Source organism: Kogia breviceps, chromosome 15 (assembly GCF_026419965.1).
Source record: "Kogia breviceps isolate mKogBre1 chromosome 15, mKogBre1 haplotype 1, whole genome shotgun sequence".
Lineage (NCBI taxonomy): Eukaryota > Metazoa > Chordata > Mammalia > Artiodactyla > Physeteridae > Kogia > Kogia breviceps.
This window is the reverse complement of record NC_081324.1, coordinates 9,164,302-9,186,202: the sequence shown is the minus strand read 5'-3', so window position 1 is coordinate 9,186,202 and position 21,901 is coordinate 9,164,302. Positions and strand designations below refer to the sequence as shown.

Here is a 21,901-nt window from a genome sequence, read left to right as displayed (position 1 = left end):
ACAATGTGCCAGTTAGAAAGATCACTCATGTTACCTAGGTATTATTTTCTTACCGCCAGACTAGATGATCATAAAGATTCTTTTCAACTCAAAAATTCTTTCCTTCTACTTTAAGGCTGTCTACTATTTACTCTTATCTACTAAATTGAAAACTCTAGTAAAGCAGCCGTAAGATATATGAATTAATAAATAATCGCACAAGAAAATAAATTAAAAAGTGAACACACATGTTCTCTTCATCAGCTTAAGAAAGTAAATATTATGTTTATAAACCCCTGTGTGGCTCTAAGCAAGTTAGCCTTATATTCAATGGCTAAAACTGAGCCAGAAGCCTGCATGTTTACTCTCAGCTGCTGTCAACAGCAGGGAGGCAGAATTTGCAGTTTGAGTTTAGCCAGGTTAACCTTTAAAAATGAAAGGTTATGTACTCCCTGTAAATTTAATCCTAGAAGAATAGGAGGGAAAATATATTTGAAGAAATAAAGGACAGAATTTTCCTCAATTTGGTGAAAGACATAAATTTACAGATTTAAGAAATTCATCAGTCTGAAACAGAATAAATACAAAGAAAACAACCTGTATTCACATCATCATCAGACTGTTGACTATCAAGCTTAAGGAGGAAAATCTTCAGAGGAGAGATTTTTAAAGAACATTTTAAAAGTACATGGGAGAAATGATATGAATGCAGACTTTACATCAAAAATAGTGGAAGACAGAAAACAGTGTAATAACATTTCAAGAGTCTAGAATATTTTTAACCTAGATTTTTATGTCCAGTGAAAATATCTTTCAAAAAGTAAAGCAAAATGAAAATATTCTCCAATGAGAGAGAGACAGAGAGAGAAAGAATGCTTTGTCAGCATATTTGTACTGCAGGAAATTTTAAGGAAATCCCACAGGCTGAAGAGAAATTAGTAACGATATATATATTATGAACTAAATTGACCTAAACAACTATAAACTATTTCACTCAACAGTATCAGCATATTCATTTTTTCCAAGTGCACAGAGCACATTTATCAAGACAGACCATATTCTAGGCATAAAGGAATGCTCAGTAAATATAAAAGGATTGAAATCATACAAAGCATCTTCCCTAACCACAATGAAATTAAATTATAAAATAAAGGAAGATCAGAAAATAAAACTCTTAAGTATTTGAAAACTAAACACACACTTCTAAATATCTTGTGGTCAAGTAATGAATAATAAAGAAAGAATCAAAAAGTCTAAGAGCCAAGAGCACTTAGCGTAGTTATGTCTGGGTCTGCTGCAGTGTAGCCCTTTTAAAAGCAGCCAACATAGAGCACCCAGCAGTAAAAAGCTAAAGGAAGCTAGACGGTAGGAAAATCCTATCCTAAGAACAAAATACAAAATAGTAAATCAGGAGTGACAATGGTTGTCAACGACATTCTTGATGTACTACTTCCTCTTTCATTCACAATACCTTAAAAAAAAAATAAAACAACAACAAAAATGACAACCTAGCTCATTTTCTAACTTTGGTACTAAGTACTTACTTTGCTTATTTTTGACCACTGGATGGGCTTGGAATTGGGTTGGGTTGTTTTCCGGCCATTTTATTTTTCTAGCTATTTCCTGGAATGATCTGTATCAGTTTCCTCATTAATCTCTCATTTTATCCATCCATAATTGTCATTTCATCATTTCATAAATAGTCATTGAAGGATAGGAAGAAAAAAAGAAAAAAAGAAGGAAAGAAGAAATTAAATGTCTCTATTTCTAAAATTTTAAAGAAAACTTCACAAGTCTAATTATCTAAGCTCTGAATTACTTCCTCTGAAATATTTTTATATTAATGAAATAGATTTATTTGGAACTTTGTATTGGAAGTGCTGAATGAAAATGTGTTCACATTTTTAAGCTTTTAATATTTATTGCTATTTATTATTTATGAAAGTTCTGTGAAGAGAAGCAGTATTTAAAAGCCCAATTTGAACCATAATAATCAGAAGTGTGTGTGTATGTGTGTGTGTGCATAAAATGTTACTGTATAAATAGATAATATGTGTATATGTGGATATAAACATTAGATTGAATAATTTGAAATTACTGATATTTGATCACTGTTGACCTATTATAAAGACCATTTGACATAGTTCATTGGACTAGGTGGATATAAATTTTATTTAATATAAAAATAAGATCATTTTGTAGTTGTTTTGTAATCAATTAATTTTTTAAAGTATAAGGATTTTTCTAATAAGCTAGTATGCATCTTCGCTGGGTTTTTTTCCACCTTTAAGAAGTTTTCATGTCCTGATATTATAAATGATGCTATAATGAACATCCTTTAGTATACATCTTTCTACATGTTTTTTTCTCTTTTGTTTTCCTGTGGGATAAAATGCTTGAAATGGAAGTAGTGGGCCAAAAGGCAAGCTTTGCTGGTGGAAGAGGGGAAACTTTAAACTATCTGGCAACCAACCAACTTATTTTTAATGAAGAATATACATGTATGTTACCAAAGCAGTAGCCAATAATTGATTCTTTGGTATATTCACCAAAATGGATTTTCTTTTTATTGGTTTATAAACTAAGACACAATATTGATTTCATTTTAAGTTGAATTTATATAGTTAATAATGAGATTTATGGTGTTCATATTTCTTAGTCAGTTGTATTTTTTTGACTTTCCAAATTGCTTTTTTTTTTTCTTTTGCTGTACGTGGGCCTCTCACTGTTGTGGCCTCTCCCGTTGCGGAGCACAGGCTCCAGGCGTGCAGGCTCAGCGGCCATGGCTCACGGGCCCAGCCGCTCCGCGGCACGTGGGATCCTCCCGGACCGGGGCACTAACCCGCGTCCCCTGCATCGGCAGGCGGATTCTCAACCACTGCGCCACCAGGGAAGCCCCAAATTGCTTTCTATCCAGGCAGATGTTGTTTTCTACTCCCGTGTAAACTAAAACATAAACAAAAGAAACACAGTTTTGACATAACTTCAGAGTTAACATAAATTTGTGTCTATTAACTTGAGAGAAGGAAACTTTAGTGGGTTGAAAAAAGTAAGTCCCTCACCTGTGGCTGTGTACCAGGCTGGTCGCTGTGGTGACTGCTGATTCCTTTCCTGAAGGAGCCCAGGACATTTGTGAACGTGAAGTGACCTGTAACCAACCCCTCTTTTTCAAAATTTGAAAGTAGAGAGCCCTTGAAAGTTGGTTCAGCATGACCCTCAAAACAATTAAGTGTGCAAGAAAGGACAAGAAAATACCTGAAATAATGTTCCCCTGAGAGGGGATTTTAGGCTGGTAACCAGGAACCAAAAAGATGTCTAATGGTTTTTGCAAGGGATAGGGTAGGGGGGTGGGGGGTGGTTTCTGCATAATATAGACCTAATGTAGGCAGCTTTTCTAGACCCAAGAACAGTGGACCAGTAGTAGGTTGTGCTTTTGAGAATAAAATTAAGCAAAAACAAAAGAGGAAATAAAAGGTGAATTAAAATGAACTGGTCTTTTGTACACGGGTCACCAATGTGAACTGTGCAGAAACAATATAAGCATGTGATTCTAGTCTCTATAGAAAGGTGTCATTTGTTGAGTTGGGCAGGACTGATCATCTACAGTGACACTTTATACCAGTGAGAAACAGGGAAACTTTTGGTCACATGGGATTATAGTTCTTTCTTCATTTGTTTGGAAGTAGTCCTAAAGCTTTTGATTAAATCCCAAGTAATTTTAGACTTTTTTCCCCCTGTATTTCTTTCCCCCTCCCCATTTATTTAGTAATGGGAGGACAGGCCTTAAGTAGAAGTAATTTGGAAGCTAAGATATGAATTGTAAAATAAAAGGAAAGTGACAGTAGTTGTACTTTGAATTGGTGAAACAGACTATCTGCTTTATGCATGTTCTATCACTTTTGACTTCTCTCTTTTAAAGTTGCTTACAGATATGTAAAATCCTATCCACATTAAAGATACTAAATCTGTTCTTGTGTATAGTAAAATCATGTTTTCTAATTGGTGCTCTTTTTTAATGCTGTTATTAGTTTGTTTTTTGATATACAGCAGAGCAAAGCTGTACTATTTAAATGCCTCTTATTGTAATAAACAATAAATCCAGTTTGCTCCTGGTGGTTTTGGTTGGTGGAGATTGACAAAAAATAATGGGGCATATAATTAAAGATAAAGAAGTAAAACAACAGAAGTTAGAGGAAATAAAGGAAATACATAAGATCAGGAGCCAGTTGTGCAATACCAAATAAACATAAAATATTAGGTAAGAACAAAAACAGCTAAAAATTAGTCTCTGAAAAGGCAATTTAATTCGTGTAACTTATATAGAAGGTAATTTTTGGCCTATTATTGTAAATATCTACCAGCCAAAACCCACCAGGAACAGAAAGAAATAAGGCACACATACACAGTATTAGGGATGGAAAAAACATGTGTAGGGGATGAATAATTAGAGGCAACAGAATGCATTTTGAGCAAATTTAGGTCGATAAATGTGAAAAAATTTTTAAAAAAACCAAACAGGACAAATTCTTTAAAAACATAACTTGCCAAAATAGGCTTCAAAATAAATACATGAGGTGAGTAATATAAGCCTATAACCACCAAGTAAAATCTTATATTTAGTTAAAATGTTCCCACAAAGAAAACAGAATGCTCAGATGATTTTACAAATGAGTTTTAACAAACATTCTTGTATTAGATCATTTCACTCCTATGCAAACTCGCCTATAAAATATAAAAATAGAACATCCTTTACTTTATGTGACAAGTATGTTGACTTCAAAATTAGAAAAGTTTATTATGAGAAAATCACAATTATAAATGTTGATATAAACATCTTAAATTAATTATTAGCAAACTCAATCCAGCAACAAATATAAATATAGTGAATCATTCCCAGGCTGGTTTTATCACAGAAAGCCAAGTTTGGTTTAATCTCAAAAGAAAAAAATTTTCACAAAATACACTACCTTAACAGATAAAGGCAAAGAAACATATGATTATCACAATAAATCCAGCAAAAGCATTGAATAAATCTCATCATGCTTTGATGATAAAAAGTCATTTATCAACTGGGAGTACAAGGGAATACGATATCCTGATAAAATGAATCTATGAAATACACACAGCATCCATTCATTTGCTCAGTGGTGAAATGTAGAAGCACTCCATTCACATTAGGAACAGTACAAGAATATTCACATTACCAGACTCACTCAGTATTTTACAGGATGTCCTAACAAATCCAGTAAGAACATTAAAAAGTTATAAGATTAAAAGGAAGGAAATATATTCTCATTACTTGAAGATTACAAAAGCATCTGTATAAGTATTTTGAAAAAATTTACAGGCAAATTATTAAATTAGTAAGAGGATTTATAAGTTCCCTGATACAATATAAATACACAAAAATCAATTGCATTTTCTATATACTATCATCAGTTAGAACATATAATTAAAAATAAATATCATCCACTGTAATAACAATATATAAAGTGCTCATACTTAAATCTATCAAAGGATTAAGAAATATTATATAAAAGCAGAGATATACCATGCTTATGAACAGGAATTAATGTAAAGAGGTCGATTCTCCCAAAATTGATGTAATGCATTTACCATTAACATTTACTGTTGTTTGCTTTGGGGGACTACACAAACTAATTCTAAAATGCACATGGAAGAACAAAGCCTAAAGAAATGAAGAAAAAGAAAGGAAAAAGCCTTGCCAGATTTCAAGGCTAACAAAATGACTATAGTAATTAAAATAGTGCGGTTTTGTCACTGGGTAATCGAATTTGCCAGAAGAATACAGTAGTGAACTCAGAAATCAGCTCACACAAAATATAAGGACCTGATGTGTAGTGAAGACGGCATTGAAGATTAGTGGAAAAGAAAAGGGGACTGAATTTCTTCAGTCTAGGACAGCAGGTTATTTATACAGAGAAAAAAATCTCAGAATAGACATAACAATTAATATAGAGCAGATTAAATATTTAAATATAAAAGACAAAATCTGTGGCAGGGACAGTCTAAAATAAGCCCGTGCTTCCATCTCCTGGGATTCATGCCCTTGTGAAGTCCCTTTCCCTTGGGTGTGGGTGTAGGGGGACCTCTGACTTGCTTCTCACCAAAGTTGACTGGGTGTCACTTCCATGATTATGGTAATGTGTTAGCAGTTTCTCTATTGATTCTCTCATCTTGGATTTTATGAAGTTACCTGCCAATGGAGAAGCTCACATGGCAAGTGACTCAGAGTCTCCAGCCAACAGCCAGAAAAGAACTGAGGCTTGTAGTCCAGCAACCCACAAAGAACTACATCTTGCCAACAACCACGTGAGCTTGGAAGTGGATGCTTCTCAGAGGAGATCCCAGGCCCAGCTACTTCATTGCAGCCACATATAGGAGCAGAGGACGCAGTTCAGCCACGCCTGGATTCCTGACCATAGAAATTGTGAGATGATGAACATGTGCTGTTCTAAGCCATTACATTTGTGGTGATATTGTTTTGCGGCAATAGATCATGATGAGAAAATTAAAATGCTTGGAAGAAAATAGAGGAGAACATCTTCAGTGCCAAGACCTTAAGAAAGATTCTTTAATAAGATGCAACAAAGTACAAGTAATAAAGAAAAACACATATTTGTTTACATTCAAATTAAGAACACCTGCATATCAAAATATATCACAAAAGTCATAGTAGAAAGATCATGAAAATATAAGCCAAGAAGTTATTCACGAGTATAACCAAAAAAGGATTCGTATTATTAATATACTATAAATGTCAATGAATCAATGAGAACAAAAACGAATGCAATGGAAAAATGGATAAAAGACATGAACATGGATTTCATTTCACAAAAGAAGCACAAATGGAAAAAGTAAGGAATACTCTGTGTGTGCGCACGTGCTTGCATGAGTGCGCTTGCTGCATGCATGTGCTATGTTATTAACAGAACTGCAAAAAAAAAGTAACACTCTTTTACCCCACTAGACAGAAAAACTTCTAAAAGTATGAAAATGTCAAGTACAGGAGAAATTTTGGAGCAACACAAACTTTTCTACAATGGCTAGAGTGTCAATTTGTACAAACAATCTGTAAAAATAATAATTTGGTACCAAGAATAGTTGAGGATGTGCTTTGAGCCCTCAATATATATACTAGGCTGGAGTGTGGCTGGGTGGGAAGGTTCTGGGTACAAACAAAACACAATGACAAAATTCTTGTATATGTGCATTATACAGCATCTATAAACAGTTTTATATATAATGTTTGAAATTGCAAAAATTAAAAATATTCCCCAAATCCAACAAGATGAAAGATACATAAAGTATGGTATTTCGGATAATAGCATATATTGGAACCTACCACAATGAAAATAAGTGATCTCCACCTACAGACATCAACATGCATTAGATAAAATTTTGAGCAAAGAAAAGCAAGTTGCACAAGAATATATGCAGTATGTTACTGTTTACATAAAGTATACAAACATGCAAAAATATACAATATGTTGATAAGGATAGAGACATATGTGGTGGAGCTATAAAGAAGAGCAAGGGGATAGTAAACACAAAATCCAGGATAGACGTTACCTCTGGGATCGCTGGTGAGAGCAGGAGGATACGGTAATGGAAAGTCCGATATATATGCTTTGTACCATGTTATAGAGTGTGTGAGTATAGGAATTCTGACTCTAAGTCCCAGCTCTGGCCACAGTTACTTATCAATATCATAGAGGAGGGCTTCTGGGAGGGTCAGCACATGTTTTCAGTGTCAACATATTGGCATAACCTATCTTGCATATCCATAATAACTACAGTTTGATAAGTAGGGGGCAGTAGAGCAGGCATATGCAAGAATCAGCAAAATAGTGTCTTCTAATTTGCATACAGTGAACCTCAGCAGGGGTGTGGACAGCAATATCCAAGGAAAACCAATGAAAGAAAGAAAAGGACTTTCTCTCTTCAGTAGTATGAACCCTACTATCATAGATCTGTGGCACCTGGTCCCAATGCAGAGGTGCATGCTCTCTTGCATTCCTTGCTGGAAGGCTGAGTTTCTGGCTGGAGGCTCTGGAGTTTGCTCCTCAGTTGTCATCTACAGGCATGGAAAAGAGAAATCATCCAGACTTACAAAGCACCAAGCAGAGGATAAAGGTCCGTAGAATTTTACCCCAACCCGAAGAATATGTGTGAATGACACATGAATTAAAAGAAAATAATATTCTATATAGATGAGCTAATTTTATATTGATAAAATCATTTGTTATGTATGGTGTTAAGGTATATAATCATGATATGTGTAATTTGGATATGCTACCTCAGATTGATCCTCACTTATTCCATCATAGCCAGTGGAGTAAATGTCATGTTCACACATAGTCTTAGACACCCCCAGCTTTTATGCATATTTCATAATAAATAAGTGGAAAAATTAAAATAAGAAAAATACAATGATTACAATCTATAACATCATAATTATGTATCTACTGAATGAAGGTATGAACATAAAATTATGATTAATGTTATACAAATGACACTTGTAACATGAAATAAAATTTCAAGTAATAGCATCATACTTAAATTCAAAAAAGTCTCTATCTCAATAAAACTTAGAAGGAAATATGATATTCTCTGGAAAAACTCAAACCATGACTCTAGAAATAATGAAAACATTGAAGTACATGAAAATTTGAATAAATTTTTCTCTTAAAACGTGAACATGAAAACAGTATTTCCAAATTAATATATTAATTACATAACTGAGATTTTACGTGTTTGTGCAACTCAGCTGATACATGAAATACTAAAATAGGTGTCTATGTGGTCTACATACTATGTATGCTCAAATTCTCTGGAAACATTTTAATATTTTCTTATTGGGAAAATGGTGCATCACATTACATATGGGTTTGATATATAATGAATTGGAGATGATCACAAGGAGGAAACAAGTATCATTCTATTAATTTTCACATGTGATTTTATTTAATCCTTAACTCTGGGGGAGTTTTATAGATGGGGAGATGGAGATTTAAAATTAAGAAAATTGCCCAACACGTCACAGCAGGTCATTATTTACTGACCTAGGGATTTGTATTCAGTTTTATCTAATTTCAAAGTTCATATAATATATAAAAGTGTTGTGAATATAACATTTTTAATAGAAATCTCCCTCTTCAAATTAATCAAGGAAATGGGAGAAAGGTGCAAACAAGCCTTGTGAAAAACCCACCAGTGCAATCTGTTGGTTATACACAGAAAACCTTCCACCTCTTATGATAATGGAATCCTGCCAAGTTCTTATGTGTGTATACAAGCAAATACCTTTTTACTCATGTGTTCAATAATGGGAATTTTGAGAGTTTTATAATTAATATGGGGTGAAAGATAAAGTATAACTGAATATATGTACATTTCATTTTGGTAAATCTAGAGAGAAATAACATGAGTTCCTTGGCGCACGAAAGCCCACTGCAAGCGTGCTGTGCTCTAGTTAGCACTGAATTAGCCAGGGCACCCATGTTAACGTCTGGAGTAAAAATGAAGAGCAAAAATCACCTATTTTGTTTGTGTAGCGTTAACTTTTATTAACTGCATTATTTATATGCAGTTGTCTTTTCATGGGTATTTTATGGAAGCAATTTCATCACTTCTTGGTTGTATTGTGTTCTTATTTTAAAATCCCAAGAACTTTAAACAAATCTACAACAAAATTAATCTTTTGAAACAAGCAAAGGAATAACTGAATACATAATTAAAACAATAAATAAATACTAATAAAATTGAGCAGTGATATTTCATTGTAGTATAACAGAGGTTGGGAGCATCATTTGCATTATGCAGTGAATAAAGTAAGAAGTGCCTTCAGCATTGTTCATAGAAGGATGTCCGATTTTAATGCAGAGATTCAAGATTTTATGTTGTTCATTTACTAAATGAGAAAAGTGACAGCGATGGGAGCTGAATTAACTCCCGAAAGAAGAAATGGAGAGCCATCATGGATGTCACATGTGCGTGAACGTTTGCTTCCTTAAATCATTAGGAACAAGGTATGGGGTATATGGTGTACATGGTATGTACATGGTATATACCCCATGTTTGGAAACAGAGAGGAAGACAATATATGGGAGAACACCCCATTAACTAGGAAGTTGGAAAACCTGAGACACTCAGGTAGAATTCATCGGTGTTAAGATACTTGAAAGAAAAATTTCATCTCAAGAGTCATAGCAATACAGAAGTAGTTTAAAGAAATAAAACAGAAAGAGCAATTGCAAGGTACTGTAGAAAAGATTTGCTCAGATTACAATTTATCCTTTTTTCTCAAGTTTTAGCTATAATAAGGTTTCAAAGAGATTCTTAAATAGTTCATACAATAATGAACAGAACTGTTATAGCGATGATTCTCCTTGTGCACCTTACTTTGTGTTCAGATTTAGGTTCAGAGTTCCTTCCTACCATTCTTTGCTCCTTTGTTCCCTCCCTCCCTCCTTCCCTTCCCTTCCTTCCTTTTGGTATTATTTACATAGTAGGGAACAGAACAGGTTGGATTTTTTTTTCCCAAAATGAATTATTTTAAAATAGATTTGATTGACTGTCAGCTCCATAGGGTTTGTTCACTACTGCATTCTCAGGATTGGTTAGCTGTGCCTGGTAATGTGGATCTGGAGGTGCTGAGAGGGGAGGGAAAGGAAGAGGAGATGCTGCTGGCCAGACGGTGCCTGGATGAAATACACTGAGGTGTCCTCCTTTGTACTGTTATCACTAGCAGTGACCTGCACGCAGCCCAGTCAGACCGCACTCACACATCATTTTCTCTTCAGGGCATCCCTTGATATTCAATTATGGACCACATTTCTTTGAGATAAATGTACTGGGGTAGTTAAGTGAGGGGGGGAATTGGGAAAGAGCAAGTGTCAGCGGTTTTGTTCTGTTTGCGCTTCTCTTTTGCAAGGGCTACTCGTTGATGGGACATCCTGTGACAACTATAGAGTCAAACCTAATGAGGAAAAGCACAGGTGGTGATCTCTGTCCAAATGTACTGAAACTCCATAACTACTCCCTTTCCTCATAACCACTTTTTCAGAGATAAATCCTGTCCACTACAGAGTAGATAACACTTTGCAGTGCCTTTCCTCGGGCGGTAATGGCTACCCGGCACGCCCTTCCTTTCCTTCTCTTCTTGATGAATTCTGCAGAGACCAGCAGTTCTTCAGGGCAGGGTCAGAGTCAACCAGTTTTTGTGTTCTCCCCTCATGCTAATCAATATCTTGACAGTAGATACCCCCAAATTACTGTGAATAAGTGAATTGATAACGGAATTGTAAACCTCCAAATTCCTTCACAAAGACATATTCCCTAGGAGAGAATATGGGCTTCAGATTAACCTGTAAGATGAATACCAGGGAGTTGTTGTGAAGATTGTAATGATGTACATGAAAACCTTACGGTTCTGTGCAGCACATACTGAGAGACTAATTCATGATAGATCCTTATCTTTCTTACAAAAAAAAGTCTTCACCCTGCCAATCCTGTGCACCAGCTACTAGAATATCTCAAGGGACCTGCAGATCTCTTCCTTTCAGAGATCTCCTGCTTGAATAGATATCCCACCAGTGGCAGGAGGGACAGACGTGGAGCACAGGTGCACAGTGCGGCATGTTCTTGCCACCTAGTAAGTTGGGATGATGTACATAGAAGAGTGAAATGGACTGAGGGCAAGTCAAAGACAGGACTTGGAATTAAGATAAGGGAGTAGAGGCACGGCTCACCCATCACTGAAGGGTGCTAGTGGCTGAAATTGTGGGACTGCATTTTCCAACTCAGCTCCATACAAAATCCTAACACAGTTACCCAAAGTCCTAAAGAAAAGAGCTATTACAAATTATCCCAACCATAGCCAAGTTGCTTTTAGCTTTTTATTTGCTTATTAATAGAAGAGTTGTGTTATACATATAGTTCGAATAAACTGGTCTATGATCTTCAGTACAGGTTTTCTTTGCTGCAGAACTGGATAGGAGTGAAAGAAAAACAAAAACAACACCCCCATGGTGTGGAAGGCTTAGCCGAACCTATCTTTGGAAATAGAATTAAACATGTTACTTGGACTAAACACAAGCTCATCTAAATTATAGCTCAAGCAGCTACAAGTTAACTAGAGAATGTGAGAATCTACTGTTTGATGTTCCTACCATCCTTTGTGCAAAAAACTAAAAAAAATTCAGTCTAGTTCTTAAAATATTATTTGGATTTTTCTGCCAACATGAAGGGAAATAAGAGATATTAGTCAAGTACTGAAAATACTGCCTTAGCAGCTATTTTGACATACTTTGGTTTACATTGAAATAAGCAGGAGGTAGCCCGCATATTAAATTCCTTGATCTGTCTTAGAATATTAGGCTCTCTGTAAGTGGTGTTATAACATACTGCCTTCTAGTCACATTTTTCGCTAAATTAGTGATATTTTTGTAATTATGATCAGAGTTAAGTCAATCAAACAGATTCTAAAACCCCTGTAAATGTTTACTTATAGATAACTGAATGTGATAGACTTTATATCAAGAACGTCTAGGATCTATGATGCACCAAACTCTGCTGATAAATGACACCAATCAAAAGTCAGGGGCAGACAGAAGGGGTGGCGTTTCCACAAAAGGGAAAAAAATTAAACATAACTAGTGCGTGTGGAGAGAGGTTCTTCTTCGAATGTGAAGATATTTGTGCCAGACCCCATGCCGTGGCCGGGTACTGGACATAAATAATTATCCCATTCTTGCCAGGCAACTTACAGTACTAAGACTTCTGTTGGTCCAAAAAGCCAGCCAATCAAATGTCTAATACGGCGGGTTTAGGCTGAGTATGTATGAGTTGTGCCATCTGCCTAAAACTCGTGCCTTTCTGGGTTTCTAAAGATTAAATTTAAGTATAATCATAGATTTATCTTCTTTCTCCTGAACAGATTCTCCCATTTCCTTCCTTTCTGGAATTGTCATTACAGTAAATTCATCTCTGGATATGGCCTGTTTCATCCAAGTGAGTAATCTGCATTATTTCAAACTTTTGAAAACTAGGTCAACATTACCACTATATTTATATTACTTCTGTCAGCAAAACGGACACATTCTTTCAAAATTTCAACATTTAAATGATAGTATTTTTTTTAATGATAGTATTTTAATAAAAGCTTTAATTCCAGTTGGGCCTAAGTCTGGGGAAGTTAATGAGGAAAGGAACTGATTTTATGGAAAAGACATTTTGTAAAGTGTTTCCTTTGGAAGTGTCACACAGTGATAATCGTTGCTCTAATTATTTTCAAGATGATCAGAATAAAAGTAAGTGTAGAGTCTAGTCACATTTCTTCCCAGGATAACACCCTAGGAACGTAGGACTTAGACGTTCTGAGATTATAATTGAGATTATAAGGCAGGGCATCCCAAGCGTGAACGAATGGACGCATATGCAATGGCTGGGCCATCCCTCACCCATGTAAAACATTGCTCAGAAATAGAACCTGTGAATAGAAGTCTTCTCCCCCAGCTAAGTTTCCCTTGGGGTGGGAGTGGATGAGCAGACAAGGAAATTCACCTTGACCTTGCTATGTTGTAAAAGTTAAGATACACTGTGAAGATCATCTTAAGTGTGTTCCTTTCTTTAGCTATAAATACGATACTCCCGTATCGTCCCCACATCCATTCACAGAACTGCTCCTTCTTTTTCATTTTCTCTCCCCCAACTGCTCCACGTACTCACCCTGGCTCTCTTCTGCCTGTGGGCACGTCTCTGTACAAAGTTAAAGGAAAGGCAGCGGTACAGTTTCTGCCTTCTCTGCTGTTACTCGCACACATTTGTCATTCTTACCTTGATCAGACCTAATATTACTTTCAACCCAGAGCCTTTTTATTTGGTCTGATTTAAGATCACACCTCCTGGGAATTGCAAGCAAACACGGGGACTCTGACCAATAATGGAGACAGTGTTATCATCCGTGTAGAAAAGTTACATGCTTGCTGGTAACCCTGAGATAGGACGAATAATCTTCCTCGAGAATAATAGTGTGGATTCAGGTCTTCAGTTGCCCTCTCAACCTGTATTAGGAGGATTTTCATTCATTTTGACACTAAAGAGAAAGCAGGGAAAGCTACGTGAGGAAGCAGATATGGGGGGAGGAGGAGTGGTCGGTCTGCTTTCACGCTGTAATGGAAGACAAATGACAGCCCAGTTAGCTTTAGCTGAAATGTAACATATCCACAGCTTTATCACCCTGGAGGCACATTTTGACATAATAACAAACTACTGAGAAAGAACCACTTTTATCTGGGTCAGAATGACAGACTCCCAAGTGTTAGGGCATGGGGGAGGGGGAGGGCGGGTGGAAACTACAGTCTGAAGCATTAGGAAGAAGACTGCAGTCTGTACCGAGATTTTCATCAAGTCTCCACACTAATAGTTTTCACCCAATACATTGTAATTACTCCTCTGGCTTCTAATGGCATAGCATTTTGATTTCAGAGCCTACCAAAATAAAATGAACCATACTTTATGACGACTATATTTATAATAAGATGCAGATGGTAAAGGAAACAGATGCCTCTGACATCATCTCTCATTCGCCTTCAACTTTTGCCGACACCGGCGGTCTGCGGACTCATTCAGAGGGATGCGAGATAAGTCGGGCAGTTCTCCAATTCTGTTTCCAGTCTAAAAACACACTGGCAGCAGCGGCACTGCTTTCTTTGAGTCATACAGTGATAATTCCACAAGGAGAAATCTGATTCTAAGGCTGTGTCAGGCTTTGATGCAAAATGAATCATCAGGACAGAAAAAAAAAAAAAAAAATTCCCACAAGTCTAGGGAGTTTAGCCATTAGTAACTACTGACTGTTTTGCATGACAGCGACAGAGAGAAGAGGGTGGGAGTGGTGATGGTGAACAGCTGCAGCTTCAAGGAAGCAAGAAAGAGAGTGTTTTAAAAAGACAAGCAGGTCTAAAATACCATACCGGTCCTTGGCAGCCACCGTTCCAAGACTGATTCTTTATTACTTCTAACTAAAAGACTTTGAGGATTTTCAGGTCATTGTTTCTGACCTCAAAAAAAAAAAAAAAAAAAAAATCCATTCTGTATTTCCATCTATATTTTCCAGAAGGGATCCTATAATTCTGATAGGAGTTTTCTCCATTTCCCCAGTGATATCAGTGAACATTATACACAGTAAAAGGATTTGTGTGTGTGTGTGTGTGTGTGTGTGTGTGTGTGTGTGTGCGCGCGCGTGCACAAGATAAATGCGTTAGGACACCTTCTGAAAAAGATAGGAACTTTTGCAGTCCATCTTGAAAGCAACAGACGCTTGGGTAAAGCAGCAACTGCAAGGCCTTTAGCAGTGTGTGAGGTTCTGAGATGGATCAGCACAGTTACAGATGAAGGAGAGAGTTAGACAAAAACCTGTAAAATCTTCCTATCTCCCCTGACCACTGTAATATAACTTCATCTACACCTCTGCAGCAGAAACATTTTAGCAGAAAAAATTCAGAAACAAAGGCAAGGAAAAGTGGTAACATAAAAATGAATCCTGCTAGGCCAAACAGGGTGCTTATTTTTAAATAATCTCTCTGTGCAAGTAGCAAACTGATCACTCACTCACACACACACACACACACACACACACACACACACACACACACACACACAGTACAAGAATATAAAAACTCTTCTAATTCATATCCACAAATTGCGTTGGAAATTATTAGTGCAAATTTCTGCTGACCTGCAGCATTTAGTCCATAAACTTTGGATATCCTAGACGATCCATCAGTGTCCAGCAGATGTTTTCAATCAGTTTAATTTCATCTCTAGGCAAGTTCCGTTTCCAAACATTAGTATTAGTTGGTGATATCTCCCCTTCATAGGGAAGATAGAAAAGGTTCGTGGAGGTGGCAAACAATATTTGGTTTAAACTAGCAGGAGACAAAGGAATTCCAAGAAAGGCAAAAATCCTTTCAGTGGTTTTCTGAGGAAAATGCACGATGTCTTCAAACCTTATCACCTGGTAGCTGGTAGGCAGCAGGTCTGTGTTTATCCTCAGGGCTGCTGCTGTGTTCGCCAGCCACACGTGAGCCAGCAGGGACACCGCGTGTGGCTTGGATTTTGATAGTTCTTTCCTCAATGATTCATACTCGGAAGCATAGCCTGAATTTACGTTACATTTGCCTTTCCCTCCCTCTATTTTAAACAATTTAGCTAAGTGCTGTGGTACATTCTTCAAAGAGTAAAGGCTTGGCTTACTACTGTACAGCATCGAATAAATCCACGCCCGAGGGTCCCTCACCACGTACAAGGCCCTCATGGAAGCTCCTAAAACTTCGTGAAAGAAATGCAGCTTTAAGGTCCAGCTCCCACTGCTCAGGCTGAGCGCGGGCCGCGCGCTGGGGTAGTGGGCCAGGTGTCTCCTCAGAGCCCGAATGTGTTCGGCGTCTCTATCAAAGGCGCCTTTCATTCTGCTTCTTTGTTCTGGCAAAGACTCCCTCCTTTTCAGCCTCCTTTTTTTGTCCTTATTCGTGGTAAAATATTGGGCCAGTTTACCCCTGCTGGGTTCGTGCAGATGGATGTTTTGCAAATGGAGTTTTGTGTCTTGGACCAAGGACTGCAACCAGCCTCGGAGTAAACGGAAATGCACACCGTGGACATCCGACGCCTTCCATTCACAGGCATCCACAAAGGAGTCGATCTCCAAGTCAGTTTCGGGGATGTCAATGTAGGCCGTGGGAACCCTGATGTAGAGAAAGTCACTGCTGTTGAAGAAGAGTTGTTTGAGAATTTCCGCTCCCGAGCCAGGAAGTGAGGTAATGACGATGTCAGGAAGATCGACGCGGTGCCCTTGGGGAGACACAGGTTTCGCGCTCGCTTCGGCCTCCGGCCTCGCCCACTTTGCACAGATGGGCTGCGTGCAAGTGCCCCACACATCCACCAGCTCCACGAACCACAAGGCAATAACAAGGGTGAGGACCCACCGCATTAGCTTTCTAAAAGAAAGGTAGAACCGCCACTGAAAAGTTAAGATCACCAAGCTGATGCACAAAATCAACCCAACTGCTACATTAAATTTAAATCCAAAGGGAAAAATCACTCTGTCCCGTCTTACGGGCTTCACTACTGCTTGAGTGCCCAAACCAAATCGGGTTATTTGGACCTGATCGGCCACACTGGCAAAGCCGCCAAATCCCAGGTAATCGAACCTTGTTTTCAAGTTATGGTAGTCAGTTACGATGGAAACCACGTGTTCGGTATTATTGACATTGAGAGAAATCTGAAGTCCGGAATTGGAATTATCAATAAATCTGCAGCTGGAGACATTGACATAGGGCCCATAAAAGACATACACGATTCTTGTGATCGTGGATTCCATCTGAAATGTAACGTTAACAAATTGAGTCCACCGTTTCTTAAATTCAGCGGCTTGCTCTGCTTCCTGTATCCTAGCAATGGGGCTACTGCCACGATGATCAAACCAAAACATTTTGTAGTGTGCGTCCCACACATCCATCATGGCGCCATTATACCTGTTCATGAACCTATATGGGATGTACTTAAAATCAATATCCAGATTATGGAAGAAGGCACTGACCGATTTTATTGGGGAATCTTCTTGCCTCTCGACGTGATCAACAACTAGCAGGGTCTGAGAGTTTAAGAGAAGCAAAGCCCGATACACACTTTTCAGCTTCATGGCCGAGGAATAAGCTGTCACTGCTTCCCCACTCACAAATACCATGTCCCCGTGTTGAGAGGCGGTAATGATTTCCCCCGCTGCGTCACCAACCTCCTCGCCGGTCCACTTAAGCCACTGTGCACATTCTCCCAGCTGGCCTTCCCAGGGCTTATTACACTGGCTTGTGGGTGATGGCGCAAACACCAGTACGTTGTTAAGGTGGCTCAGCTTAGGTCCGTAGAGAGCTTCGGAAACAAATACCTGCCCGTTGGGGGCAAAAGTGAATGAGTTCTGATCTGGATGTTCATGTCCTGGGTTGAAGCTCCTCCACCCGTCAATCCAGGAGTATGGCTGGAAGTGAACTATGTCGTAGACAGCTCGCCCTCCTAGCTTCCCAGATTTAAAAGACACAAAGGTATTGGTCTGTGTATTTGGCAACCCAGCCCCGTAAGTGACAACACCCCAGTTAGGGAACGTGTGCATTTTTGCAGTACCATATTCCGCAGGAGGCCGTGGGGTGAGCTGGGGATCGTACCAGATGTACTCAGTGTGAAGAGTACTCCACCTCTGGGCAGTAGAGGGGACCATTGGTCCATCCTTAGGCCGGTGTCTCCTGATTTGCTGAGCTAACCAATTTCCAGCTCCGTTCTTTAAGACGAACTTATCCAAAAATACTAACTGGCTCTCGGGACCATAAAACCAATTATAATTGGAATCTGCTATACCCACAGTTCTCTGGAAGCCTGGCAAAAGGGTGGCGTAATAGAACCAAAAGTGCATTTTTAACCAGTTATTATCCAAGTTGTTGATATTAAAATGGCGCTGGGCCAGAAAAACATACTGTGTGACTGACTTAGCCGTGTAGCTTCCATAGGCAACACCTTCATCCAAAGTACCATCGACAATATGATTCAACAGAAACATCATCTTTTCCATCACATCTACTACGACCTGTTTCCATAGATTTACTTTAGATCCTTTATCTACCCCAGTCACCAAGGCCCCAGTGAGTAACGCTATCATATTAGTAGCTTGGTGGTTATGAAGAAGTTGTTTGCCCCATGAGCGGACCTTGGAATACTCATACATTTCCTCAGTAATAACCCATATTTTTTCTAGGTATTTTTGCCTTCGATGATCATCTAATAAGTTATATAAAAAGTCAAAGGCAGTGGCAAAACCTGTTAAGGAATGGCCAACTGGAACCTCATCTCCTGGTGCATTCTCCACCAGCCAGTCTTTGTAGCCCACCATCCTGTCCATATATTCCAAAACAAATTCAAAGGCAACTTTGTCTTCCGGGCATAACAAACAGTACAGTGCTAAAGGGGGCAGATTGTTACCATAAATTTCATTCCACTTGGCAGCAAAATCAGCATGCTTGGGTGGAGGTAGGTAGTATGTCGGGTTGGACAGCATAACCGTCACTGCACTTCTGATAGCTCTAAAAAGATGCAAATGGCTTGTGCGGGACTTTTGCCTCATTGCTTGGATCTCTCCAGCATCAAAATATAAATGTGGATGAAGCATACTTTTCTTCAGCTTTTGGTTGGGTCTGAAATCTTGCACTTTCTGTGTCTTAAGCTGATCTATGTCATCTGGGAAAACTGCCCAGTCAGAGTAATTGCTCACAGATTCTTCAAAAGTAGAGAAAGCAAACATCACTAACAGTAAAAATAAGAAATGTCCTGTAAACATTAACGCCATGATCCATCGGGGAGCTCCTTTCCTTAGGCATACATGTCAAACACAGTGCTCAAGGTGTTTCCCATCTGCTGAGTATAAAACATACATTTAAGGCCTTGATAAAACACAGACTGTAAATCAGATATGCTGTGAAATCCAGCTGACATTCGGCTCATTCAGAGCAAGTACAGTTGCCAAAGAGAGAAAACTTACACTGTGGATCTGTTTGCCTGATGCAGTGTTGCTTCCAATAAAACTTCAAGGAATGTTAAAGCCTCTAATTTTCCAATATCACACAGCGAACAGGGGTGGAGATAGTCAAAAATACCATGAATTCACAAGTTACTTCCTTGACATAAATCTACCTAACACAAAGAGTCAAAAAACACACATTGTAAAAAAAGAAAAGAAAAAGAAAAAGCACTCCAAAATCCACGTTAAGGAGTCATTCCTGGAGCAGGAAACCATCACCAGGGGTAAGATCATCATACACGTCTGATGCCTTTGCCTGTGTGTGCTCAGAGAAGCTGACAAAGTACTGCGATTCTTGGAGCTGACTGGGTTGTTACTCCTCTCAGCTTTTTACACTTTTTGCTTTGAGAATTTTTTCTTCCTCCATTTTTTGGGGAAAAAACATCCTCAACAAGTATTCAAAGTCCTACTTGGTTTTAAAACACTCAAGATTCCTGTCCTCATTTCAGATCTGTCTTTTTTTCAGGCTTACTTACTCATCAGCCTATTATGACCCAGAGAAAGCATTTTCCCATCTTCTTTTATCAGCTTCATCGGTACAGCTATGAAAATCTAATCTCTTCAGCCACCTAGGTACTTCTCTTCCAATCATGAAGTAACCACCAACTGGGAAAGAAAACTCCCCTTTCACCAACAGTGACGTGTCTTTTCTGTTCCTTTTTCGTGACACTCCTTTCTGGGGGAAAAACAAAACAGAAATTCTCTGAGGCTACAAGTATGCTGGGAGTGGACATAAACAGAAGATTTAAATGTTCTAACGTCTCCTGATAGAAATTTTAGAATCACAATAAGATCTGTTATTAACTACAATCTAAGTTAGACCAAATGATTCTTTTTTTCTTATACTTTTCAATGCACGTATTAGGATAACAATGGTGGCAGAAGACCAGCCGCTACAAGATGTAACTTTCCTCAGAGTATTTATTTTAACTGTGGCTTGCTTTAGCCATTTAAAATGTTTTTATTCAAATGCAGTTAACAGAAGATGAGTCCTGCTGTCATTCTAGTTTTGATCACAGAAGACTCGGAGACAAAAAAGCAAAAGTTTAAAGGACCATTATGATTCCCGTTGAGGGTTTAACGTTCAAGGGCTCAGAAGGTGTCTTTGCCAGGGGAACTACTAAGAGCAGTCACTTTTCTCGAAGGAGAAATCATAACAGTGTGTGGGAGCGAGGAAGAGCGAGCGGTTCTGCACCAATCTCTCTCCCGTAGCCCGGTTTTCCATCCTTACAAGAAGCCACCAGAGGGAGCCCAGACCCACACTCAAGGAGCAGCTTCGCGGCTGCCCGTCTTCGGTTCTGGAGAACATAACCAAGTTTCAGTCTTGGACAAGTCTCCTCTCTGTAGGAAACATCAACGCTAGGAGTTCCCTGATCCGCTCCGCCTGTTGCATTTTTTCATTCGCTTCCTACGAACATGCCAACTCCATCCTCTTTTCCTCACCCCCGACCTCTGGCTGTGGTTTGGGGATACGAGACCCCTCAAGGGCCGAGTCCGCTTACCTTGGCAGGTCCGGACGGGGTCTCCCGGCAGCGGTGGGCTCGGAGGAGACGGAGGCGGAGACTTGGAGAAAACTGCTCTGCGCTGGCAGCCGGGCCGCGCGGCCCCCCGCAGGGCTCCCGGCGACCCCGGCCCGGCGCCCCGCGCACTGCAACAGGCTGCGGCCCCGCGGACACTCCCGCCCTCGGGGAACGCCGGACGCCCCCCGGGGAACGCCGGACGCCCCCCGGGCAGCCCCGGACCGCGGAAGGCGGATCGGCGCGCTGCGGACGCGCTCGTGGACGCCGTGTCCAGAGGGGCGCTGGCGTGTCCAGAACGCGATGCCGCCGCGGCCGCCGCTCCTCGGTGCCAGCTCCGGCCGCGCGGCCCGGGGAGGGCGAGAGAAGGCTAGGCGGGCCGGGGGCGGGGCGGGAACGACGGGGGCGGGCTCCTGGGCGGGGCCTCGGGGCCTCGGGGCTTCGGGGCTGGGGGAGAGTGACAACAGGCGGCTCAGGCTGGGAGTCGGGGGCGGGGCTGGAAGGAGGAGGGGGCGGGGCCTGGGGAGGGGCCGATCGCCCCCGGGATCAGAACCCAAGGGCCTCGGGGCGCGTGTGTTTCCGGCTGCTGTGGCCGCCTCGCGCTCCCGGACCAGCAGAGCCCGGGGAGGGGGAAATTTGGGAGTGCGAGCGTCTGAAGACGGCTCCCTGCCGGCCCAGTCCCACTTCTCTTACCCCTTCGGTTGTGGGGAGAAGGCCAATCTAACAGGGCTAGGAGTGGGAGGAAGATAGAGGAGGTTCTGGG

The 21,901-nt window shown here is 39.7% G+C and overlaps 1 protein-coding gene across 3 annotated transcripts; it reads right to left on the bottom strand.

Moving 5' to 3' along the window:
- Window positions 1-4,751: 4,751 nt before the first annotated feature.
- DSEL (dermatan sulfate epimerase like) lies at window positions 4,752-21,498 on the bottom strand. 3 transcript variants are annotated; one of them, XM_067014800.1, is made up of 3 exons: window positions 21,124-21,498; window positions 15,743-20,297; window positions 4,752-8,077 (listed from the first exon to the last, which is right to left on the bottom strand). In XM_067014800.1, the coding sequence occupies exon 2, from the start codon at window positions 19,388-19,390 to the stop codon at window positions 15,752-15,754; it is 3,639 nt and encodes a 1,212-aa protein (XP_066870901.1). In that variant the 5' UTR covers window positions 19,391-20,297; window positions 21,124-21,498; the 3' UTR covers window positions 4,752-8,077; window positions 15,743-15,751. The 3 variants fall into 3 exon arrangements, 2 of the variants coding, with proteins under 2 accessions (XP_066870901.1, XP_058895693.1); XR_010836780.1 differs by having other exon boundaries at window positions 4,758-8,077; window positions 19,583-20,297; XM_059039710.2 differs by having other exon boundaries at window positions 4,758-8,077; window positions 15,743-20,293.
- Between the last annotated feature and the right edge of the window lie 403 nt (window positions 21,499-21,901).

Excerpts from the sequence above, each read along its gene's own strand:
- DSEL (XM_067014800.1), bottom strand. The coding sequence starts at position 19,390 with ATGGCGTTAATGTTTACAGGACATTTCTTATTTTTACTGTTAGTGATG.